Source organism: Electrophorus electricus, chromosome 3 (genome assembly GCF_013358815.1).
Source record: "Electrophorus electricus isolate fEleEle1 chromosome 3, fEleEle1.pri, whole genome shotgun sequence".
Taxonomy (NCBI): Eukaryota; Metazoa; Chordata; class Actinopteri; order Gymnotiformes; family Gymnotidae; genus Electrophorus; species Electrophorus electricus.
This window is the reverse complement of record NC_049537.1, coordinates 22,582,501-22,608,262: the sequence shown is the minus strand read 5'-3', so window position 1 is coordinate 22,608,262 and position 25,762 is coordinate 22,582,501. Positions and strand designations below refer to the sequence as shown.

At 40.9% G+C, this 25,762-nt stretch overlaps 3 protein-coding genes and 1 long non-coding RNA gene across 7 annotated transcripts in view; 1 reads left to right on the top strand and 3 right to left on the bottom strand.

Moving 5' to 3' along the window:
- Nucleotides 1-531: 531 nt before the first annotated feature.
- rab15 (RAB15, member RAS oncogene family) lies at nt 532-10,014 on the bottom strand. The gene is made up of 7 exons (XM_026998169.2): nt 9,514-10,014; nt 6,127-6,187; nt 5,983-6,043; nt 5,559-5,636; nt 2,134-2,223; nt 1,941-2,006; nt 532-1,772 (listed from the first exon to the last, which is right to left on the bottom strand). The coding sequence occupies exons 1-7, from the start codon at nt 9,635-9,637 to the stop codon at nt 1,614-1,616; spliced, it is 639 nt and encodes a 212-aa protein (XP_026853970.1). The 5' UTR covers nt 9,638-10,014; the 3' UTR covers nt 532-1,613.
- A 153-nt stretch (nt 10,015-10,167) lies between these two features.
- Nucleotides 10,168-10,603, bottom strand: LOC118241043. The gene is made up of 2 exons (XR_004775805.1): nt 10,511-10,603; nt 10,168-10,333 (listed from the first exon to the last, which is right to left on the bottom strand). It is a non-coding gene; the product is annotated as an uncharacterized LOC118241043 (long non-coding RNA).
- On the top strand, nt 10,267-19,378 carry fntb (farnesyltransferase, CAAX box, beta). Its single transcript, XM_026998389.2, has 12 exons — nt 10,267-10,590; nt 11,118-11,182; nt 13,669-13,741; nt 14,246-14,337; nt 14,725-14,871; nt 14,976-15,059; nt 15,575-15,661; nt 15,756-15,885; nt 17,006-17,138; nt 17,484-17,595; nt 18,520-18,634; nt 19,083-19,378. Exons 1-12 carry the CDS (start codon nt 10,492-10,494, stop codon nt 19,191-19,193), a joined length of 1,248 nt encoding a protein of 415 aa, XP_026854190.2. The 5' UTR covers nt 10,267-10,491; the 3' UTR covers nt 19,194-19,378.
- A 407-nt stretch (nt 19,379-19,785) lies between these two features.
- Nucleotides 19,786-25,762, bottom strand: part of max (myc associated factor X) — a 6,693-nt gene continuing 716 nt past the window's right edge. For 2 of the 4 annotated variants that reach the window (XM_026998396.2, XM_026998410.2), the window contains 3 exons: nt 22,478-22,603; nt 21,634-21,757; nt 19,786-21,145 (listed from right to left, as the gene is read on the bottom strand). In XM_026998396.2, the coding sequence (XP_026854197.1) occupies nt 20,958-21,145; nt 21,634-21,757; nt 22,478-22,603 (438 nt within the window). In that variant the 3' untranslated portion in view covers nt 19,786-20,957. The remainder of the gene's footprint in view (nt 21,146-21,633; nt 21,758-22,477; nt 22,604-25,762) is intronic. The other 2 variants (XM_026998403.2, XM_026998420.2) reach the window with 1 other exon arrangement.

Genomic DNA, 25,762 nt, shown 5'->3' with positions numbered 1-25,762 from the left:
ACAACCAGAAGGCCTGCTAACATTGGCTGTGTGCTGAAGGCAAAAGTGTGAAACACACTGAGTAAAACTCTGATCTGTTTGCACCTTAACTGCTGATTGGGGTGTCAAGTGTCCAGTTTGCCTTTTTAATCTGTGGTCTGTTTTGCTGAAAGGCAGACAGTTTATCTAAATAGATTTGTATACATTATGTGAAAGATTACATTTAAATGCATTTTAAAGAGATATGAGCAATAATACAAGTTCATTCTCAATGGTGGCAAAACATAAATGATCACTCTGTTGTCTAAGACTAAAGTATCAGAGACTATTTCTTTGTCTCAAATCAGTTATACAACCAAACCACAAATATTGGGTGGTTGGGGTTGGGAGGGGTGGCGCCTCACAACTGCCTCCTGGTGTACATATATTGTATTGCACATGCCAATACATCAATTCATATTGCTATTTCAAAATACTTAATGATTATTTTGCTCAGCAAATAATTACTATTTGATAATGGACTGCTGATATAATTTCACACAGACATAATGATTAAAATATCTAATAAGTATCTATTTATTCATAAACATTATACTCCTTCAATAGAATCACAATAGGCCTAATACATATAATATATAGAGTCACATATGCATTATAAGAAGTCTAAAGATGTATCTGAAATTTAGGTTGCATTTCATATTGTTTTAAATGTTTTCAAATAGCACAGACATACATGTTAGCATTATACTGTGTAATATTTCATTCAATACAACATACCATAATATCACTTGCACGCACTTAAATGTTATAAGGGCATATCTTACATTGAATCGGTTGCAATAAATGCATCAGAGTAATTCCAATGATAGTGCACACTGCTATTAAATGTGTCATTTTCAACCAGTATGGAAATGTATAAATCTCATTTGGACCTTGTGGTCATGAATGAATTTGCTAAAATCCAACACTTCAGAACTTACAATAGTGGACATTTTTAACTTATAACAACCTGATTCAGCCCTCACTTCAGGTTAAGGGAGCAATAGTGAGAGAGTTTATCATAAATGTATTACAGCCACAATTATAGCGTCTTTATATCAATGTCCCAATGGTGCCCCTTTTACTGGCCAAAGAAACCAATTGGTTCCATATGACAGGGTCTCTCTTTGGAAAAGGCTACAGTAACTCTGTGAACATGAACACTTCCACACTCACATTTGACCCAACTGACTGTCTATTTCTTTAATCAACTAATTGGTCTGTGTCAATATAATTTTAAAACATCGTAATAAAACTAAACCAGTGGACGATGGCGTCACTAAGAACAGAGAAGCACTGTGGTGTTGGTGAAAGAAGCTTCTTTGCGACGAGTATCGAGCACAGTACCACACAGCACTGTCTAGTGGGAAAGGCTACACGTGCACACAGAGAGCTAGGCTAAAAAAGCTTCACATCTCTTACACCTGATGACATTAAGGTTAGCCTCTTTGTTTTGTTTTTAGTCATTATAGGAGCGGTCAGCTGGAAGGCACCAAACCAAGCCTAACAATACATTTAAACATGAAAAATGCCAAACAGAGATTTTTTTAAAAAAAAATCTTAAAACAAAAATACATTTATGTTACTTCCTGTCCTCAGCACCAGCAGGCCTTTTGGACATCGTCATGGCTACCACACACTCTCTCTTCCTCTTCCAGGTCTGCAAGACTGAGCTTGTCATTGATGGAGACACGCAGGGCCTCAAGGTCTTTTTTATTGGCCTGCAAGACCAGCTCAGCCAATCGGGTGAAAGACTGAAACAAGAAGCATGGCAAGAGCAGTCACACCTGAATTACAGCTGCCAAGCAATGAAACAGATACAAAAAAAGAAGAAAAAAAACACAGCCTGTCTCAACAAACAACACTAACAGCTAGACTGCACAGGATGGAGAAAAAGAGCAGGAAAAAGGGTTAACTTGTACCTCTGTAATGTTGTGATTCGTACAGGCACTTGTCTCAAAGAAGTCCATTCCATAAGCTTTAGCAAGCTAGTATTAAAAACAAAGACACTTATATTCATCTATCTAGTACAGTGAACATATGACAGGCCTATTTGTGATACAGGTATTGTACAGTGAGACGTCCACCGATGGCAGGGGCTGAGTAAACACACACCTTATTTCCCTGCTCTGTGGCCACTTGTCTTTTTTCTTGCTCATCAGACTTGTTCCCAACAAGGACCTTCTGAACTCTGTCAGGAGCATACTGATGAGAGAGAGAAACTGTTAACATAAAGCTGTAGAAGAAGGCAGGCCAAAATAGAGTCAGCTCAACTTGAGAGATAAAGATAAAGGGGAGAGAGATACGTAAACAGATTCTCAGTGGATTTTAAAAGTCTACAGACTCATATTAAAATGCAAGGTTTTTGTAAAGTAAAAAAAAAAAGGAAACTAAGTTAAACCATGTCAGAAACGTTTTCACCTTTATGGTGAAAGAAGTGACAAACAACCAGATATATTTGGGGGGGGGGGGGGGATGAAAAAATAACAATATTACAATACTGAACTTGCATAAGTGTGCAAACCCTGTTATAACTGAGAATGTGGAAGTATTCAGAATCAACCAATCAGATTCAAACTGGTGTTAAATTTGTAGTATACACCTTCCATCCATTAAAGTGACTGATTAACTCCAAATAAAGTTCAACTGTTCATCCTGGAAACATCCAACTGGAAAAGCCATGAACTGCAAGAATTCATAAAACAGATATATATTTTTATAAAGAGTTTATTAAGCAAATATTTTTTATAAAGAGTTTATAAAACACATATATATATATATATATATATATATATATATATATATATATATATATATATATATATATAATGAAGAGTTTATTAAGTAGATATATGTTTTATAAAGAGTTTATTAAGCAGATATATTTTATAAAGAGTTTATAGAGCAGATATATAAGGAATACACTAGGAACACTGTAAAGATGACAATCAACAAATGTGAAAAATAAGGCACCTGTAACATCACTAATAACAGGATCTCCCTCTACAAGTGATGAAGGCCAGGTCAAGGAGGTCAAGGAGGCTGCCTACAGCAACCTACAGCAACACTAAAAGAATTACAGCAATTTCTGCCAAGTAGTGGTTGTTCCCTACATATAACAACAATCTCCTAAATTCTTCATATGTCTGGGCTATAGACTAGGCTGACAAGATGGAATCCTTAAAAAAAAAAAAATCTAAGCTCAGCTGAAGTTACAAAAAATCGGTTCAATCTCCCAGTTATTATTGTTATTGGCTGATGAGACCAAACTTTAACTTTAATAAAAGATATGTTTAACTTTAATAAAAGATATGTTTAGTGCAAAAAAACCCAAACAAACAAACAAAAAACATGGCGCATCACGATAACAACACCATCCCCATGGTGAAGCATGGAAGTGGCAGCATCAGAATCTTTTGGTGCTGCTCCTCAGCTAGATCTGGGCTTTAATCAGGAGGGGAATAACACGAAGCTCCAAACACCAGTCAGCTGTGGCGTCAAACTATAAGCTGTCTGCTAAAACAGTTATGAAGACGAATTTCACCTTTATGCATGACCGATGCGAATCACGCCTCTAAATCAAAAGAATAGCTTCATCAAACAACAAAACCGTGCACAGGAGATGCCCAGCCAGTTTTTCTTTTTAGTATTTAACTTCCACATTTGACTATAAAATACTTCTGAAGTATAAATCTATAAATGGTCTGCTCTGCTGTATCTCACTGAACTGAGACACACAGCCTGTCATATGCTCTCCACTCATACACTGTGTGGAGCAATTTGTGCTCAAAGTGTGGGTCTGCTGTCAGTCCCTCATCTTTTTCTCATGAGGGCCTTCAAATTTTGAACATGCTTTCCGCCTCAGTTTGGGATTCAAACACACAACCCCTTTAAATTTACATTCAAACGATGCCAACTGACAAAGGCTGAGTGTAACAGCGCCCCCCGCCCGCTCTTTGTTTATGTTTCTACCCTCCTATGCACCCATTCGTTGTTGTTCTCCCTGGCTCCGCCCCCTACTCGTGCCAGTTCCCTTCCCGAATACACCCACCTGTTCCTCATTAACCTTTCCTTGCTGCACCTGCGCCTTGCGTATTTAGTCCTCCCTGACTGAGCGGTCATGGTCGTTCGTTGTCTTTACGTGACTTGTCGTGTTTATGTCTACTATCGTTTTTGCATTCAACACCTTTGTGGCTTCTTGGACTCACGCCTGCACCCTGCCTTTTCCTCTCGCATCATCACACTCATGGTTAGCGTCTTATGGCATGTATCTAATTACACTTTAACTCTCTGGCAGCGCGGATATTACATGTTTGTATTCTCTCATATATTGCAACAACTTTGACTTGTTGAAGGCGCCGTCATTTGCTGCCCACGCACCATATCTTCTACCTCACTGCTCCGCGTTTTGTCTTTCTCTGTCACTCCGATTTGTTCCTGAACAAGACAGGGTTGGGACACAACTCAAACGCCAGATCCAGACTGGAACATCTGCACAAGCATCTGGATTTTTAGGATATATTCAATGTGAACTATTTTTACTATTTTATCATGTTAATGTCATTATGATTTTAATGCACTGCCATAACTGGACTGCCATGTTTTACACTCTTTGTTCCTATGTCCTCCCTTTCTTATGAATGTCTTGATCTTTTCCTTTTGTTCTTATTTTGTTCTTATGGTGTCTGGTGTGGATCGGGGGAGGATGGCAAGGGTCATTCTTCATCCTTGTAGGAAGTTTTTCTCTTACCTCTGGTGCCTTTGACTTGCTCACTGAGGGCTTGTATCTGGACATCTATAAAGCTTGTGACAATATCAAAAGCACTATACGAATAAAATTGAATCGAAACATGAATGATTTCAAAAAATGATTGATTCAAAAAGATTGAATGCCATGATAAAAACTCTAAAAGCGTTTTATCTAAGTATTAGTTTAGGAATGTACACATTATGCAAGCAATTTAATACATTTTATTTTTCCCTTTTTCTCTATAATCTAATTGATTTTCAGTGTAGGCTATAGGTTGCAATTTCTCAATAAAGTTCCAACATTTTTTTACATCACAGCAACCTACCATTTTAACAGGGCTATGTAGACTTTTCACATCCACTGTATTTTCAGTACATGTCCTAATATCCCTTAATATCCCTAATATCCCTTAGAAACTTATCCCTTAGTTCAGTAATGGATGGGTTCAAACAATGTTTTCTGCTCAGAATACAGTGATGCACATTTTCTTCACTGCCTAAAAAGTCTGATTAAACTAGAAGTTGTTCCAGTGTAATAGCAGATAACAACTAGACAGTCCTACTGAAAAAGAACTGATTTACAGCTGATCAAGTATGACTACACTGGCTCCTAGTTTCTAGCACCTCTGCATAGTTTTGAGTATCTAACCAGTTACGGTCCAGTCAGTGAGTACATGTGATGGTTTACTCTCCATCGTAGGTGTTAAGTATAAAGGACGTGGTGGCATTTATACCCCACGAGTTCCCCCAGTGTTATTACGTATGTGGACTTGCGATTTTTGAAGTCTTACCTCATCTATGTCACTGGCCCATTTCATAATGTGCTGAAAGGAGCGCTCACTTGTGATGTCATACACCAGAAAGATTCCCTGAAAAAAGAAACAGACCGTGACTTCGTTCACACATCCATAATGCTTCTCGCAGTGAATTAATTGGCTCATAACTTTACTTCAAACAGGCGCATTCTCAACAGGCACATTAAACAGATGGTCTTCTTCCCTGTTCACCTTGTGTATCTCATTACTATGCATGTGCAGACAGCTACATTACAAATATCCGATACAATACAAATATCCACAATTACTGCCTTCGACTTCTAAGCAACCATATTCATATAACACAAAGAAATTACTAATATTGAATCAACCGATGCTTTTCCTGTGCTCTTTACTGTAATTTCTCTGAATACTACGTGTGATGGACGTGACAGCTCACCTGCGCTCGTCTGTAGTACTGCTTAGTAATGGTCTGATATCTCTCTTGGCCTGCTGTATCCCTATAGGAAACCGACATAAGAGAGAGTTATGACTGGCTCCAACACCACACAGTTCGGAGCTAAAGCGCAACTCACTTACTCACCATATCTGTGTCCTCACTTTGATGCCATCAATCTCTAACGTCTTCATTTTAAAATCGACACCTATGAGATGAAGAGAACTACTCACTTTCGATGCAGACACATCCAAACAATGAACTAAAACAACATGAATCCTTCTTTTGACTATTTATGTACAATTTTTAAGTAAAATGGTAAATTGCTGTAACACAGACGCAAATATCCAATATTTAGAGTGCCTAATAAAAAGAGTTAGAGCCTACCATATGTCATTGATGTGTTAAAGTTCCAGATATGTGTACTGCAAGAATAAAGGTTTTGAATATCAAAAATACAAATACCGAGTCCTCTGGTAGTAAATTAAATGCTAATCATGGGGTGACCAGGGCACTGCTTTGGCTATGTCTAAGTACTGTTTTTAGCTTTGTATCATTATACACTGATTTGTTTTTGTTTTTTTGTTTTTTTGATGTTGGTTGTATATTCAATACAATCACTAAAAATAAAGAAGCCTGAGGAGGATCAGCTCCATAACAGGGCAAAAAAGCTCCTCCGGTAGGAGGCAAATCCAGCAGTGATGAGACTGCCTTGACTAAACAGAGTGACGCAGAAAAGCCATGACCAACACCAGTGACTTAGCCAGCCCGAGGAATGGAAAATGCCGAAAGAGCATCAGTCATCTCGCTCTCTCTCTGTCTCTCTCGCTTCCCTTCTGCCCTCCATCACCTCACCACCAGTACGCTTTCAAAAACCTCTCCAGGTAGGATCCTTTTGGGGGTTCTTCAAGAGCTTCTTTTCAGTGTGTGTTAGATGGAATCTTTTCACAAAGTACAGATTTGGCAACAAAAGGCTCTGAACACTAAAAGGACTGCCTGAATTCCAAAAAAAAAAAAACTCTTGTGTGAAATAATCTCTTTATCATAACTTTGGAGCATGGACATTCCTGTGTCTGGTATTCATGGCAAATTTAACTTTGGTATGCACTAAAGCAATTTCAACCTATGAACTTATGGTTATGGGTGAAAGGCACTTCAAATTGTCACATGTTACACTACAACTGACAATTTCCTTTTATAGTACTGTTTTTAATGCTATTTAAAATGATTTCAAAGAACCTTGGCTAAATCTTTTAAACAATATTATTAAAAAACCCAGGGAACTTCAATCTGTTTTTCACAATTAAGTTAATCTTGGTCTTCTGGCCACAGAATAAAATATATAAAGTGTGTCCTATGAATACAGTTTCAAAGTTTAGTAATTTTGAAGTGAATTCTACGCAAGTTTTAGTTGTGTATGGAGCTGACATCTAAGCCTATAATTTTGATTTCATCCTCATAGAAAACATAAAGCCCTATCTACGATTTTGTCAGCACCAATGAATGAGGCTTATATTAACTATTTGTATCCATATCCTCATTGGTTGGTTAGCTTTACCCCTATTCTTCCTCCCTGTGGCAGTATCTCTAACTCCGACAGCAGGCTGCGCATCCGTCACAGGGGACTGTCAATCAAGTGTGCTCACAGAAAAATTTGAACCATGCCCAGATAGTTCTCACCTAGCACCGATGAGCTGATTTGGTTGGTTTTTAAGCAGTATTTGATCATATTTCTGATCCACATTTTATTTCATTTAATTTGTTGACTGCTTATTATAACACTGTAGTTATGCTTTAATACTTTCAAAAACATTTTAATACTTTATTGTCTTTAAGACTACAGCATGGCAGTATGAAGAGAAAACAGTAGCCCTCTATCAGTGGTTTTGTGGTCTTGGGTCTCAACTTTCTATGATTTTGCAAAATCTGTGGAATTCAGACTGAAGCAAACAGAGAACCACATAACATAAAATATGAAAATAAAGTGTCACAGTACATAATAAAAGATTTATTTTAAATCATTTAAAGCTTTAGAGTAACTCTTTTTATCTTTTTGCATTTTCCTAACAGTAATTGTTTGCATTAAACATTAGCACTCTAGTAGTGAACATTAGACCTAACCAAGGGAGGCTGAGGGGTTCATTGGTTCAAAGGGGATCAATATCCTCAATATTCATGAGAAATTAGTTTTCACTTTTATATTAAAGGACAAAGTGATTGTAAATTATTCATGGGGTACGTCTCAACTCTAAAAGCCCTGCAGCCTCTGCCATTTCTAATCACTGTATCAGGCTCTCAGGGCCCTGGCAGCCTGGTATTATAATTTACTATATGTGGCTCAAGCCCTGTTCTGCAGCTCATTGACCTGTGATCTAAGGCAGGTCTCGAGCCATTTCTCATAGCCAGCGGAACAGTTTAATGCCCAAGTCTGTGCTTCTCCAGAGTCTATTTCCTCGATAAAAGTTATTGCTAAATTAAAACAATGAACTCAAGACACATAAAATACTGAGTCCATGAAAAACTGCCCCAGTGGACAGATGCCACGCTGATTTTAAACTATGGGTCAGCTCATTTTAAAAAGAGGCACTAAGGTACACTAATTATGAAAGCAGAAAAAAAGATATTATTTTTCTGCCAAAGAGAGTCTTTTGGCATTATTTGTTGAGTGAATGCAATCAGCAGGGCCATGCCAGCCAACTCTGGAGCAGAACACATCCTGTTAAATCTGCACCATATGAAGCTTTTTGCTAGACTTTGGCTTTACGTTCTTCTTAAAAACACACAAAATTTGGAGAACAGAGACTCAATGTTTTATAGTTGGACACTGATAAATTATCTTCATAATATGATAATGATATTTTAACATTCTTTATCAGCAGCAGAGACTTGTTTAAATCTGCAGAACTTTGGTGCAAGATATCATATTTTTTCAATCACTTATACTATTGCAGAAGGTTAGAAAAAACATCTGTATTTTTATGAGAATTATTAAACAATTGCTTCTTGTAGATAAACAAATGGAAAATTTGATTATCTTGATTATCATTTGATTATCTTGAGTAACCAGAATCATGTGACAATACTGAACAAATTATTCTATAGTGGAAGCTATGGAAGGACCGAATGTTGTACAATTTTTTGTAAGATAAAGTTAACGTTAAATACCAAATGAACAAAAAATGTTTGTTTATGGTTGTTACTGGACTCAAATGCCCTTGTAATGTGTGAAAAGCCTAAACAGCTGTTTAGTGTCTCCATGAAAACAAGTTTTTATTTTCCCTAAAAAAATAGTTAAGCACAGTGGTTATAAGTACACAGAGATCACTGTGCTGTTATTCTCTTTCATATTCTCTTTCTGCTTAAGATTAATGGGCCATAACAGAAGACGAGTTATTAATGGGTTATTAACAGATGGATTCCATATCAAGTAAATGTATAATGTTCTCTGCATTGTTTTTATCAGTTTGTGAATGGTAGCCATGCACTGGCAATCATTTTAAATTTCCCACACAATATTGAACAGCCTATTCTTACCGATTGTGGATATATGAGAAGGATGAAATTCATTGTCCGTAAATCTGCATAATAAACAGGTTTTTCCGACACCCGAGTCCCCAAGAAGCAAGAGTCTAAACAGCACATCGTACTGTTTAGCCATAATGTCGTGTAGGAACAATTGGCTAACTCAGCGACGGTTTTCCAGCAAAATAGATAGATTCCATGTCTCCATTCTGCAAAAATCTTCTTGCTCTTGCCATAGACCAGTCAGCCCTTTATGTTAATTCACCAGAAGACGAGATAGCTGGAAGTGGAATATTGACCGAAATTGTTCGGCAAGCGCTGAGCGAAGGGTGCGGTGAACGAGGATGCGCTCCGCATTTGCTGGCGTTTCACCGACACCTCATAAAATGGGTGGAGATTGTACGTTGTTTAATCGCACCTATGTGCTATAAACGTACTCTAAATTAAATTATGTATTTAATTTAAACCTATTTTAAGATTTTACAATAAAATAGCCAAATTTATTTCACGAAATATTAGACCTAATAGGGTCTTTTATCGTATGTAAATAATGAACTAACGTGCAACATAGATCTTTGTTACAAACAGTATACCCTCCTAATAGTCCTGTTTAATGTAAAGATAAAGCTGAAGGTGATCTTAGAAAAATAATTCGGAGCCTTAAAAGAAGCAGAATATTTATTTATTTTGGACTTCCCGTCTTGCCGTAGCCAATGAACTTCTGTCAGATGAATCCTTGGTTCGTTCGAGTGACGTGCGTTTCACGCTGCGCCGCGTAGCCTCGATGAGCTTTCTTGTGTATGGTATGGTGAGCTCACGAAGTGCGCAAAGTCTGGATAATAAAAGAATCCAAAGTGACTCCAGTTAACTATCCGAGGCCAAATATCCGTGCTCGCTTCACTTGACAGGAGATACTACTTTGCTAGCTATCTTAACAGCTAGCGAAAAGATTTTACATTGCACTGGACCTTTTCCACACAGTTCAATATTATGGAGCCGACATGCCAACCTTTACGTTGCTTTAGCGAGTCCCATCGGTTGGAAGTATTAAATGACGACGGCGTACAGACAGTGACTTCTGTAGAGCAGGTGAGATGGTTTCGCTGCATTATTTGCGTTGTTCGCTAGCTAGCTAACATTGAGCTATCTGTGTGCCTAGTTAATTGGCGTTAGGGGCCACCGAGCCCTGTTGCAAAAGCTATAGTTAGCTTTCTAGCTTGCTAGTCAGCCAGCTAGGTTACCTAGTTAAATGTCCTCCTCAGCATTTCATCCCATGTTTCATCCTGCCGTGATAGCTAGATAGCTAGCACGTGTTTTAGTTTAACATGCTGGCTATCCAGTTAGCTCAACACTCCTGCACTCCGCCTGTGTGCGGTCTAGCTAGTGGCAAGCTAACCTAATGGCTGAGCCTCAGTTCACCGGAGCTTTTTGCATTAGCTAACTAGCTAACTGCGCGTTAAAAACAAACGTTGGCTAGCTAGCTGTGTTCGAGCACAGCCAGCGTGCACCACCACTGTCTGCATGCTCCTTTAGCCTGTGTCATTTTTGAAATTCATCTTTTGTTTGGTTGTCTTACCACCACACCCTTTTGCTTTCTGTTCTATCATTGTATCCAGAGAAAAGTCGAACGCAGTATTCAAGAGGTACTCAGTGTTTACCAGCAAGTACACAACTTGCCACAGTAAGTAATGTTCGACATTCTCTGGCCATTAAGGCGGTCAGAATAAAAAAAAAACCAACTTCTTAATTGCCGTTACTCTACCTTTTTAAAACGAAACGTAGTTAATACTTTATAGTCAACTGAATAGATTCTGTGGCAGTATAATCAATTTTCATGCATATTAATCGATATTTCTGTTTTGCATGTGTGGGATCTGTCAGTTGACTGTGTTGAAGATTGCACGTTGAAGCAGTATTCATCTTCCCACTACCTTCATTATACTTAAATATACAACCCACTGCACAGTTAAGCAGTTTACTTGCTCTGCCACACTTGACCCAAATCTTTTGCTAATCATGAAACGTCTGGAGCTGAAGTGGGTGTGTAAGACCGGGATAGTAGTAGGCCCAAAGTGAGCTTTGTCCAATGGGAACCTTTGTCTGCAACTATTGGACCATTTTGACGGATGCCTTAAGTGATGTAACTGAGAAATCCTGTTTTGTGAAAAACGAAGTACTTATGTAAATTGGGTGGCAAAGCTGAAGCTAGGGAATGGTGTCATAGTTGTACACAAGATTTTCCACTGGCAAAATGGTAAAAGCTTACCTAATTAAATCATACTCCTGGGCATATAGAGCAAGTGCTGAGGTCTAATGAAGTTACTGATTACTGCCATATTTTGATTGACGGGAAAAACTGCAGATTTATGCCACCAGGTGCTGATTTTAGGCTATCATTCACAGACATATACAGTTTTTAAACTAATGAAACTGCACTCAAAATTAACCTTTCATTATTTGTTTCTTTTGAACTGCATTCGAGCATGTCCATGCTGAGACTTGAATGTAACTTCTCTGTTAGTTTGAGAACAGTATCATGGGACTGAAAGCATCTTGGTGTTTCTGCTTGTTCTCATCTCTAAAGGTCTTCTCATTCCACTAGACATGAAGGTTTCAGGGTGTAAATAACCAAAGCTACATCTCTGAGTCTGCACGGGGCCTTGTATATATGAAAATGTATCTGTCAATTTTTATCTCACAGCCCCATGCACGTCTTGTACATGATTGCCACGAAACCACAGAATTGCATTTCAGACCATGCATATTTGAGTCTTGATAGCACAACAAATTAGCATTAAGGATGTGAGGTTGCCATGCCAACTACCTCATATATTAAACTCGAGGAATGCTTGAAACATTTTACATCATGTTTTGCTGTATGTCTCGCACTGTATTTAATTATTGTTTTTATTACCATATTTGTGGTAATAAAACAGGTGTTCATGTCAACAGAGACACTGCAGCCATCATGTTGAACATTTCTTTGTGTGTGTGTGTGTGTTTGTTTTGTTTTTTGGGTTTTTTTATTGGAACGCTCTCTTGGTGAAAAGTGTGGTTCAGGTAGAGGTGTGGCACAAGATGCTGGCTGTACTTGCAGGGACTGCGGTTTTTAAAAAAAAATGTATTGCAATAACTTGTATTATGAGGAATCAACAGGCTTTTGGAGCTAATTATTGATTGTTCATTTTTTGTATACTTGAATTCACCATATTTTATATTTTGTATGGGTTTTTATATTTTGTATGGGTGATAAGCCATTGGAAAACATCAAATGATGAAGTCATCTACCGATGGCTGGACACTTAATTTGTGGAATTGACACGTTTACTCTTGCCTGGACTTGATAAGGGCCTGACTCCAGCAGCAAAATGTAGCACTAACAGTACATTGCTACTCTAAAGTTCTTTCGTCAATTTAGATGTATATAGTCCAAATTAGAGGGTTTATCCTGTTGCCAACCATGTGAGGTGTGATGCAGCTTCATGCCAGGTTGTAATTACTGTGGAGACAGTGGGAGGCAGTGCACTTGAGATCAGAAGGTAATGATGGCTGCACACATTCATAGTAGAGTTCAACTTCAACACCTCCCCATTATGCATGCCCCTCCAGCACAGGCACACAAACCTGTGGAAGCTACGAGTTTAGGTTTGCTGTGACATCACTGGACCCATTGGTTTTGGTCATTGATGGTGGGCCGTTGAGTTTCAGAGCCCACTGCCGCTTGACTGAACAGGTTCTAGAAGGGCACCACTTTTGACCCCCTTCTTGTTTTTCCTTGGCTACGTTCAGCTAAACCTTCAGTTCTGCCATATGAAGCGAATGCTTTTACCTTATTGACCTACTGCTCTCTCGTTTCATTGTAATGGCTGGCAATGCATGACATTTGGTAGCGAGAGCTGAAGCCCGGGTGTCTCAGCAGGCCGTTTCCAGCACTAGTCTGGAGCCTGTCGGCACACATTTGTAGAAGACAAGCACACTGCATCAGACTTCATTGATCGGTTAATCAATCGGTTTCGGGCTTGAAATAAATGCATTTGCAGTGAAATTTAAAAGTTATAAGCTCTTTGATCTGAACTTCGTTTTCAGACCAAGCGATTGTTCTCAGCTTAGGGATTGGTTCAGGTCAGACAGGTGGGTGATGTAAAAATCTGTTTGCTCTGTTTTTAGGCCAGCTTTGCTAAGAGAGCAGCACTATCAGTATCTCAAGAAAGGTTTACGCCATCTTTCTGATGCCTATGAGGTAAGCAATGTCTCTAGAATAAACAGATTGGAACTAACAGTACCGACATAAATGAAGATGATTTAAAGGGACTAACAGCTTACTCTACCTCCTCAAGGCAAATGATTATTCTTTTTTCTTCTGTGTAGCATAACCCTGTTAGCTTAGCATAATGAATTACATGAATGTGAAAGTGCTTCGAAAAAGCATACCTCAATAAAACAATAGATAGTATTTTAGTATATCCAATTTAGCTTTTCTATCATATGAATTAACCAACACCATGATGATGCTGAAGAACCTACTACGTTGTTTTCTTTCATGTTCTGTTTTAAAACAGTATGTTACGCCTTACCATTTAACACCATTTTGAATCATTTCCTCACGATGTTTCATTAGGTCTTTGCGGACCTTTTATTTTTTTTCCTAAGCCTTCCAAGGACAGCAAAAGCATATTGCGTCCTCTTGCCCCACCTGGCCCACAGTTCAGTTCTTTCATGTTGCACGCGTGCGGTCTGCTTTCAGTGTTTGGATGCAAGTCGGCCTTGGCTCTGCTACTGGATCCTGCACAGTCTGGAGCTGCTGGAGGAGCCTGTGCCTGCTGCTGTGGCATCAGAGTAAATATGACCGCCTCTGCCAGCTCATCTCCACCCTCCTGGGGAGGCTGGGGCCAGCCCCTACCCTAGAGTCCTTTCCCACTCCCAGTAATGGCACAGTGTAACATCTAACATGTTAGAACAGAGATTAGTCTCTCCCCAATTTTTTCGTCTTAGACGGTAGAGGGTTTTTGTTGAATATGGTAAATCGTAATGAAGGAAGGTGTATGGTGTAATGCGCCCCCCCCCCAAAAAAAATCTAAATACCCACAGCTAACCTTTTTACTCCATAAATACGTGTTTCCATTTTCTTGTGGGTCTCCATTTTGATATTCTACTCTGTACACCAAGAAAGTAATACATTCCCTTAAATATGTTGTATATTAACATGTTGATTCTAACACTCAGTGTGTGTCAGTTCCTGGCGCGGTGTCAGAGCTCAACTGGCGGGTTTGCAGGAGGCCCAGGACAGCACGCTCACCTGGCACCCACCTACGCTGCCGTGAACGCACTCTGCATCCTGGGCACAGACGAGGCCTACGGCGTTATCGACAGGTCTCGCAGCTGCTCCCGGCCTGCCGCTTGCCACATTAGCACTTTAACGTGTTGCGCGGTTCCCATAGCCATGGTAACGAGTGTTGGCACCCTTCCCCCACCAGAGAGAAGCTCCTGGACTTCCTGTACTCCGTGAAGCAGCCAGATGGCTCCTTTGTGATGCATGTGGGTGGGGAGGTGGATGTCAGGTGAGCTCCATTGCCATGGTTTCGACATGGCCTGCCAGCATAAATAAGGGCTTTTGCTCAGTGGCACACTCTAGCTATACCCCAAGGGGTAATTCAACAAGGCACAGACAGCCATTAAAGAGGAGCCTTTTACCCGTAATTGCTGACATCTTAGTTTCAGTAGGAGCTTGATTACCTTATTGTGGTGTCACCACACAATAAAACCACTTAACTAGGGGTGGAAAAAATTCACAGAAATCTTTTGTACAAATTAAGTAACTCCTTATTGCAAATTCATTTTTGAGTAATTTGCTCCATGTTCCTTAGACACTTTACACTATGTCTTAATAAAGGAGCATGTTTTTCTCATCAAGAGAGCCCTTTTGTTTGAATTCAGCGAAAATGTCTTGAATTCAGTGTTTAATACCGACTGGTACACTTTGGTGTAGAAATGTCACTTACACTGCCATCGTTAGAAACCTGAGTGCTGAATGGAAATGATGGTAACTGTGTTGCGCATGGTTGCTGTGGTGCAGGAGTGCATACTGCGCTGCGTCAGTCGCCTCGCTCACCAACATCATCACCCCAACGCTGTTTGAGGGAACGCACAACTGGATCCTCAGGTATGCCAGCATAGCCCGTACAAACGTCCAGCACCGAGGTGCCCCCTGCGCATGCAGCTCTGTCAGCACGACGGTGCCGTCTGTGTGCTTCCAGCTGTCAAAACTGGGAAGGTGGCCTTGGGGGCGTGCCAGGCCTGGAGGCTCACGGCGGCTACACCTTCTGCGGCACGGCAGCGCTCGTCATCCTGGGGAAGGAGAACATGCTGGACCTCAAGGCTCTGTTGGTGTGTGCAGCTCCCTGCAGGCACCGTTTCCCCCCCCCCCACCTTCCCAAACTGGGATGGCCCACGCGATGCCCCGCCTCCTGCTTTCACAGGGCTTCTCTCAGCACTGCCACTGTGAACATACACTGGCCAACCGCTCTGTTAGAAACACCTGCCTCAGACCTACACACACTGGCCACTTTATCGGGTACACCGACCATATAGATCTGCAAAAACAGACTGATGCCATGTGTCCTTCACCCTTGTAGACACTGGTCAGTTTCTGACCACAGGCTCAATGCTGACCAGGCAGTAGTCTCTGAAAACCTATGAAGTCTAGCTTCATGGGAAGCGTGTCTAAGTATACCTATATGGGTGTATCTGCTTATAGTATATATGGGCAATGAAATGTGACTCCTCGCTGACACTGTAGTGTAAGTAGTAGTGGAAATCAATGGACAGAATCCTAATACTGTGGAATGATGCTGTTTACTCAGAATATCACACAGTAAACACATATCTCTGTCCAGACACACACATCCTTGTGTTTCCCACTGAAGAATGGATTGAGTTACCTGACTACCCACAGCTCATCATATCCCAAGTGAAGTGTGGATGGTCTCCATGGTCCCTAGCTACAGGACATTAAATCATTCTCATACATGTTCTGGAACTACTATAAAATAGCCTTTTGTGAAGGGTTTCCATAGTAACAGTTTAAAGAACCTTTACTTTCCCTTTTGCAAAGCACTGTACTTGGCCTTCTCTTGCATATGGCAGCATGATTTGTTGTTTTTGGTCATTTTATTCGTGTAACATTTTCCAAGCCTCTTTATTGAATTTATTATGCAGTAATCAGATTTAAGCATAAGATGTATTGGTTACATATCCTATGCTTAAAAAATCTGATTACTACATAATAAATCTGAAGTTTAGTGGTTAATCCAGTGACAACTTTTTTTTTTTTAACTTTTAAAAAATGTTTTACAAACTATAAAAGTGTTTATGAATAAAACAATTATGTCCCACAGATGTTTATTCCGGCATAACTGTGCAAACCACCACATGATGATAAATTCTATGATGGACAGGTCAGTCTCTCTCTCACGCTCTCTCTCACTCTCTCTCGCTCTCTCTCCAGCGCTGGGTGACGAGCAGGCAGATGCGCTATGAGGGCGGATTCCAGGGACGCTGCAATAAACTGGTGGACGGCTGTTATTCCTTCTGGCAGGCAGGCCTTCTACCACTGCTACACAGGGCTCTCTTTAAAGACGGTAAGAAACCGCTTTCCTCTGGACATGGCCTTACAAGCGAGTGACATCAGTCTGAAAGCTCCTGGCTTGCGCGCAACAGTAGATGTGCTTGTTTTGTACCGTGTGCATTACAATTCTGACTCCGTGTTTTCTTCAAATGTGTACTTATTACTACCATAGGCTAATCTGTTGTGTACTTTTATGTGTTTAACCAGTGGGAAAACAGCGATGAGACTGTAAAAATGGCAAGATAACAGCTTTTTAAACATAATTTATATGGGGGGCAACTGTGTTTCTAGTTAGAAGGCATATTCATGGTGTGAAGAGTAGCCTGTGAGAGTAGTCTTGTTCTGATGCTGTTACCAGGAGACAGGACGTTGAGCCTGAGCAGCTGGATGTTTGAGCGGCAAGCCCTGCAGGAGTACCTCCTGCTCTGCTGCCAGAACCCAGGGGGAGGTCTGCTGGACAAGCCCGGCAAGTGCGTCTCACAACATGCGTGCACACACACTACTGCACCACGCACGCACAAGACGCACAGTCCCCAAACGTACGCACACAGTCCCATTCACTTTCACACCTCCAGTGTGGAACAGACACTCCGTGGCGTGCGCGGAATAAACCACCTCTTGTGCAGCATGAATGTAACACACACTCAGTGCACATACACACAATCGCGTGAGCTCCGCTTTCAGATATCATGTACATAACACAAAAACAAAATTAAACCGAGCAGTAATTGTGTTCTGCCAAACTTTGTTCAGCTACTTTTACATTCAGAGGGGGTGTCAGAACAGTCCTGGAGGCTAGTGCCAAGCTCCAGGAACTGGAGTGCAAACTGATTCTTCAGATGAATGTGAAGTTAGTTTGAACACATTATTCCTTGTGCATTCGTTCTAATGACACTTAATGAAACTGAAACTTGCAGAATGCAGCAAAGGGCTGAATGTTAATTGCCTCCCAAATACACTGACGTGTCAAAAGTCATGGGACATGCCTTCTAGCTCAGTGAAGTGCAGCAGCTTAACGTGGCATCGATTATATATCTGTAGATGTGATTTCTATCAGTCACATGTCTGTTCACACAGACAGTTCTAGCCAGACGCTGCCAATGAGGAAGCACCTGTGGGCAGTTACTGTCCACTGTGGGTGGTAATGCCTCCTATGACGTACTCCTAGTATACACACGTGATTATGTGGATCGAGGAATGTTAAGTGCTCAACTTTGGAAACGTCACGTCTGGAAACCACCATCGTACCTCGTTGGGGGGAAACGAGGGGAAAGGTGGGGGGGGGGGGAAGGTGGTGGTTCTTCACTGAAACAGTACTAATAGTTTCACTAAGCTGTAAAAACTATACACACATCTTTGCTATAAGGAAAAAAAGTATGACGTGTTGTTCTCAGGTCAAGGGACTTCTACCACACGTGTTACTGTTTGAGTGGCCTCTCCATAGCACAGCACTTTGGGAACAAGGATCTTCACCACGAGCTGGTCCTTGGCAAAGAGGAGAACAGACTGGTGAGAGTTAATGAATGCACCATGCACCCATGTAGGGGCTCACCATGCTAATTGTGATTAAAATGGGGTTAGAAAATGCTAGCGTTAGCGTTTCGTAAATGGCACCCACTAAATAGGCCATCTCTAACTTCCAGTAGCTATTGATTCCAAGGCTTGCACTAGCGGTCATTCAAGTCTGTGCTTCGAGTCCTAACATCCATTAAAGCTCAATGTAGCTAATGTGATTTAATATTTTTGATTTTGTCCTTTTTGTGATTATTATAAATTGATGAGGCAAAACTAGCCCGTTCTGTAAACCCAGTAAAGATGTTGTAGCTGTATATAAATGCTTAAGAAAAACATGCACCAAACGTTAGAAGCCTGGCAGGCGTAACCGCGCTGTACTGAACCTGTACCTCCTAGCACGTGGACTTGTCCTCGCTCATTGCATGTGTCTTTGCGTGGTTAGGCACCGACTCACCCTGTGTATAACATCTGCCCAGAGAAGGTCGCCCGAGCCATCCAGCACTTCCACCAGCTGCCAGTACCAGCACACACCAGGAGCAACAGCAAGACCTAAAGAGCACTTGTAGACCTTTTTTCCTCGAAGGTTGTCAGTCTGGGTTTTTTTTTTTTTTCCTTGGCTATAAGCAGGAACCTCCCATGTAAATGCTGTAGTCCAAAAGCCGTGCTGGTAATTGAACAAGTCTCAAGGGGACTAAAGCATTAGCCATTAAAATAAAGGTAGGAAGAGTTCTCATGTCATGGAGATTTTCTCATAGTGTTTTCTATATGCTGTTTTTTGTAAGTGGTGTTTGCGAATACTTAAACATTTAAGCTGCACTTAACTTTATTACTTAAACTCATTTAAAGACGTGGGTGGCTAAACTTGAAACACACCATTTAAAAAAAAAACAACACTCACTCCCACCACAAGATTTAAAGCAAAATTACCTTCATTTTTGTAACTATCATTAAAACACTGGCATGTCATTAACACATGGATGTCCTATTGAAAACCACTGCGGGTTACTTAAAGCAGTTTTTAACCAAAACATTGAGTGTTGCTTTCAACACAAGATATTTGTTCCAACACCCAAAGCAGAGGCCCCTGGCCATTTTGTGTTTGTGAATGAGAACTACAAAACTGCACTGAGCCAAAAAAACATATGTAAAGGATAAAATAGTTTTATTTATAGTCTCATAGTAAAGGTAGGCCTCAACTTGCAAGACATTTGTTGGCAGTATGTACGACATACCGGTAACTTCCATGGAATGGAATCACACAAAGACCTATTTAGTATATATCTACTAAGAGGAAAAACTAAAAATATATACTACATGTCCTAGACATGGACATTTTGGAGGAATAGTGAGAATGGGACTTGTGACATTTCAATCAGTACTTAAATATGAATTCCCAATTTTTTTTTTGCTCACACTGATAAGAGCTTTACCCTTGACTTTCACCAGAATATGGGAAACAACATTTACCAAATTTATATAATCCCAAAAATTGCCTAAAATATACAAAATGCAATATATGTTGTGGGAGGGTCAGATATAAATGCAAAGGTAATGCATTCCTTTATAAAAACGTGTTTTTTTTTCCTGCCGCCTATACTTATTCAGTTTATCAAGATACGAGTCTGGGAACATTTCCTCGAGGTGTTTTTTTTAAACAGTATTAGCCTTTTAACTGGTCTGTAGAGGGGTTGCTTATTAATATCAACTTTGCAGTAGGTTGGCATTCTTTTGTGGAAAAGTACAAATACTTATAAAGGTCAACCACTCTTTGGAACAATTATTCTAGGGTGAGTAAGTACTAAACAGGTTCTTTAACATATTCATCAAGAAGATAACAAAACATTTTTTAGCAGTGCTTGGAGCCGTGCACCCCAATCGCCCCTTTGGGTTCCAAATGAGGGGGCTACAGTCGAGGGCACAAAAAAAAGCGTTGAGTCCTTACATCGCAAAGCTGCCTCATTTTGGGTTGGGGTCGTCGCCCGTTGCTGCCAGGATGCGAGTGCCAGGACGCAAGCCAGAGAGTCGGGAAAGGATGGAGAACTGGAGAGAAAGACGCAAGCCACGTGTCACCTTTCCAGCTGGGGTCCTCCTTCCCCAGCAGGCAGCCCTCTCATGACCTGGCCCTGCACCGAGGGGGGCTCGGCAGACATGAAACGGGAGGTTCTGGAGTCTCCGGTTGATGCGCACTGAGGAAAAGGGAGCGTGGGTAGCGGAGGAGGTGGTAGGAGGTTAAAAGCACTGCACAGGGCACTGCAGTGATTCCCCTCTCCCCTCAGATCCGGAGGAACCTAGCGGGGCCCCGGAGGAGGGCCCGCTCTTAGCTGGCCTCCAGACGGAGCTTCTTCCGGGTGGGAGGCTCCTCTGGCTCAGATTCCGAGCTCGAGTCGGAGCCTCCATCAAAGGCCGACACCGCGCTGCCTTTGGGGTTGGTGTACAGGCTGCTATCTGAGGATGAATAGTTGCCCTGTAGCTGGTTGGTCCCCTTGACCTTCTCCAGTGCACGAACTGTGACCAGAGGAAAGGAGCACACATCGATAACAACACTAATCAAGAGAACACACAAAAACAAGCCCTTTACTCGAACCATACTGGGGTCTGTAATTCAAAAACATGCAGGGGTCTCAAACGCCAGTGCACAATTTAACGCTGCACTTGTTCTAACAAACAGGGTTTACCTCATCAGTTACTTATCAAGCTTGCTATTAACTGATTCAGGTGCAAGACCCAGGAAAACACCTGGCAAAGCTGCTGCTCTCGTACTGGAGAGCCTTGCACCAGAGAGAACCTTCACTTCACCTCTAGATATCTAAGAATATCTTAATTCTGCTTTTATATACAAGCATTCAGTAGATGCAAGGATGTGGTCTTTTGCCTTTCAAACCAGATACCTGGTGCTCATCTTGGATCTGGGTGTACTGAGCAGACAACAGATGTCTGCATGGTCTGGTGGTGCCCTAAACATACACCTGGAGCCCTTTCCAGCACAGACCCACCTTGCTGTTCCAGCAGAGCGTTCTGTCGCTTCAGGTCGTCAATGTCCTGCTGGTGTGTGTGATTCTTCCGCCGCATGTACTGGATGTACTCTGTGGCTTTGTCTAAGATCTGAGCTCGAGACGCCTGTTTCAACAGACCGCGGTCAACAACAAACCAACAACTCAAATGGCAAGTGAGGTTACACTGTCCTGCTTAAGAGCTTTCCATATTCTTAAGTAGACCTCAGACACAAAATCTGCAAATCCGCATGATTTTACATGATTTTCCTCAAAAAATCATGTAAGCATCTGGCATCTTGTTTGCATTACTAACTAACCGGTTGTATACATACATAGGTTTTACTGGCATGGAGGGGAGTCAAAGAAATTCTTATTTTGCAGAGAGGATTACATGTACAGAATTTATCTGCTGTTTTACACACTGAAGTAATTATTCAGTTTTAAAACATCCCCACAGCAACACACAAACATGGACATTTGGGAGAAGGAAACTCCATGCTGGGGGTCAAAAAGACCCATCTCCCTCCACATCAGGCATGACAAAAGCAAGTAGCCATGGAGTTTCCCATAATGGTCTGACAGGCTGTGGCAGGGATCATTGAGCCTGGACTGTTCAGACATCACTCGCCTCTTAACCCACTGTGTCCAGCTCTCTCTGTTCCGGCCTCCAGCCGTCAAACACAATCGGTTAACTATCTCACGTGACCATTCAAATTAACACACACCGCATGAGCTGCTGCAAAGGACAGCATACGGGCTCATCACTCCATCACAAGGCTCATCAGATAAATGACGCAAGTAGGGTGTTTGTGAACTGCCTGTGAGATGAACTGCTTGTGCTCACCGGTGACGCTTTACCAACCTTTTCCCCTTGCAAGGCGGGTACGGAGTCCCGGAGGCTGTGGAAGCTGTCTTTGATGTGGTCCCTACGTTTGCGCTCCAGGGCATTGTGGTGGGCCCGTTTGTCTGCCTGCAACGAGAGGATCAGACAGCCGTGAGCGGCAGCAGTGAACATTACGCGAGAAGCCTCGATCGCAGAGTCACAGAGACAAGGCATTGTAGGAGCCATTGATGTGCTGCCCGGCTCTTGCCCATGGGTGCTTATGTACAATCGCATCGTACCTTAATGCGCACGTGTTTGTGTTTGTATGCAAGTCCAACTGATTAGGAAGATCAATTAACAGGTTCAGAAGTGCAGTAACACTGCCTTAATAAACCCCTTATAAAGACTACAGGCAGTCTTTATACGACTGATATCTATTAAATATATAAATAATTATATATTTAATTGATGTCAGTTGTATAATTATCTGACAAACTGGCTTAAATGTAAAGGAGGTTTAAAAAGACCCCTTTTTAGTCCAGCTGGCGTTTTGCACTATATTCTAGTTCAATCTAAACCTTTGCACTTGGCCTAGTTTAGCTCAGGCTGTTACTTGAGGAAAAACAATATAGCAGCTAGGGTCTAGTGTCACAGGGTATCAACAGGACAGCTAAAAAACTTGTTTAAGAGGCAGTGATTCATTAATAGGTGCCTCTTTTGCATCTCAACGAACAAGGAAAATGGACTACTTGTTATCCAAATACTGAAGCAACCCCATTATGTGTTACATATGGCAGGGTGTGGTCTGGTATTGGCAAACCATGAGACAATATGGCTGGTATGTCCACAAGACAACACTTAAACCACGGGCTAAATCTGTTGCTAGGATGGTAAGAAACCATTGTTTAGTGTCTTAAACCAGGCTGTGTGGAATTTTGTGCACATACTTGATGCAGACAAGTCTACAACACCAAATATAAACAAACCTCTGATCAGTATTAGCATGTGCACGCGCACACACACACGCACACCAGAAAATGTCAACATTTCCTAGTCTGCTTGCTAAAGCAGGTCAATTTGCATATAAAAATAAAAAATACTTCCTCCTAGCACAAAAGAATTTTTTTTTGCAGACGATAAAGAGGACATTGGGGCCATCCCAGACATCTTGTCTCCAATCTTGCTCAGCGAGGAGTCAAAACTGCCACCTTTGCTAGCATTTGTAATGTTTAAATGCCCTCAGCACATGGCCTATCACAACAAACAAACTCAAGTTTCCGGGCTTGATCAAACCAAGCTTCTTCAACTAAAAAAACTAATAAAACCACAAAGATGTTTTATTAGGCTGGGCTAGAACAGTGGTGTGCATACTCAAAGAAGCACATGACCACACACACTGTGTACATCTAGAACAGCCTACTGACATCTAATGAAACCAAAAGCATAACTCTTGGCAGACGATTGGAAGTCATTAGTCACCTGAGGATGCCTCTCACATACAATGACCATATAAATCACTTAAGCCTGGGCAGGGCATTACATAAAGGGCAGCAGGCTGCACTCGTCCTACTACTGATACTAAGTATGTTAAACTAGTATTCCTTTTTGTACTAATGGTTTTCCTGAAATTCATCTGCAGTTCACAGCACAAATGAAGACTGAGCCCTTTATTTTTTTTAATCTATACCAAAGCATATTAAATTAACATATTAAATTAATTCAGCAGACCATACAGCATTTAAGAGCGGCTCAGTCCTTTTTATGAGAGCAGAGGCTGCTGAATAATCATTACATTTATTACAGATTAGGCTTGCGTGCCATTGCTGTAATACCACTCGACTGTGACGAATACCACTAGCCACTATCGCTACATCTACATCTTCATGCACTTATCAGATACTTCAGCTCACTTATGAAAGTGCTACTGAAATCCTTTCCCAGAAGATCAGTTCAGCTACAGATGCTGCAATGTCCCACAAAAATATTAATGTAACGTACAATTCATACAATTAGTGTCTGAATAGACCTTATGTATTTTGTACTTCATATCAGCATTCATCCCTGTATTCTACAGTATTCTAGTTCATTGGTATGTTTAACTCTAACCTAGTATACTGTACTTGGATATATTCTATGAGTAAATGACAAAGCACTTTTGTAAGTCGCTCTGGATAAGAGTGTGCTAAATGCCGGCAATGGAAGTGGAAATGAAGTGGTTAATTTTTCAACATGTCATTAAATTAACATGTCATTCTGTTGTATTTTTCGATATTTCAAAAGCTGAAAAGTCACACATATAGTACCACGATAAAAATTACTGACATGAAAATGATGTTGTGAAATGTCACAACACTCATTTGCTTTTAAAATTCCTGAGTTTAACTTTCACAAAATACAAGCGTTGAATATAAATACACTTGTGAAATGAAGATTGGAGGTAAAAGAGAAAGTAAATTTCATTCCTCAGTCAACACAGCTACGGTGAGGCGCACGTTTACTTTAAGAAGAGACTGTCCACACTTAACTGCTCTCAACTCATACCTGCTTTGCCTCTCCTAATACCCAATAATCAAGGTATATAAGACACATATTAAATCTGTCTGTTTTTATAAATGCTCCTTTACGATATATTATTAAACACACATATGTAATCTCTAGAACAGAACAACTAAATCTGTAGTATTTTAAGTTTTTTTTCCCAGAAAAACAACCTGGTATATGCTGGCCAAAACCTAAGAAACCTGGTATAAGATGGTCAAGAAAGCTAAGGTGAGCTGGCTATTTAGATATTCAAAGATGTCTTTCGGTAAAAGTAAGACATTTTAAAGGGTTATGCCGTGTTCAGTTCAAAGTTATCTTATTTTCCGCGTAAAAAGCCATCAGTATTGAATTAATATCCACACCACCAAGAGTGTAAACACAATCTCCGGCTACTTCATGGACCTTCTCACCATGAATGCATCACTAATACAGCTGTCGGACATCTATTCCGTCTATTGAGATATAATTATAACTTTTATTGTTCGAGCTCAATCCACTCTGCAGAATGAGGCGGGTGACAAGCTGACAGACTCGCCGAAAGGAGAAGGGATACATTTTTACTAGGTAGCTGGCTAGCTGGCCAACATAGACAAGCATACTGTAATGATCATGCAAAACGAACCCAACGGCTTACTAAGCTTCGTGTCCTGGACTGACGAGGAGTCTGAAACAGATAACGACGTCCAGCTAGCTGGCTTGCGAGCTATGTTTTGGCTTTAAACGAACGCACGACGTTGCAGTCTCTTTGATTAGGACTGGATTTCT

Excerpts from the sequence above, each read along its gene's own strand:
- fntb (XM_026998389.2), top strand. The coding sequence starts at position 10,492 with ATGGAGCCGACATGCCAACCTTTACGTTGCTTTAGCGAGTCCCATCGG. Across the intron at positions 13,742-14,245 it reads ATCTTTCTGATGCCTATGAG|TGTTTGGATGCAAGTCGGCC; the intron begins GTAAGCAATGTC and ends GTCTGCTTTCAG. Across the intron at positions 17,139-17,483 it reads CAGGGCTCTCTTTAAAGACG|GAGACAGGACGTTGAGCCTG; the intron begins GTAAGAAACCGC and ends TGCTGTTACCAG.
- rab15 (XM_026998169.2), bottom strand. The coding sequence starts at position 9,637 with ATGGCTAAACAGTACGATGTGCTGTTTAGACTCTTGCTTCTTGGGGAC. Across the intron at positions 2,007-2,133 it reads CCACAGAGCAGGGAAATAAG|CTTGCTAAAGCTTATGGAAT; the intron begins GTGTGTGTTTAC and ends TTTTAATACTAG. Across the intron at positions 1,773-1,940 it reads CGAATCACAACATTACAGAG|TCTTTCACCCGATTGGCTGA; the intron begins GTACAAGTTAAC and ends TTCTTGTTTCAG.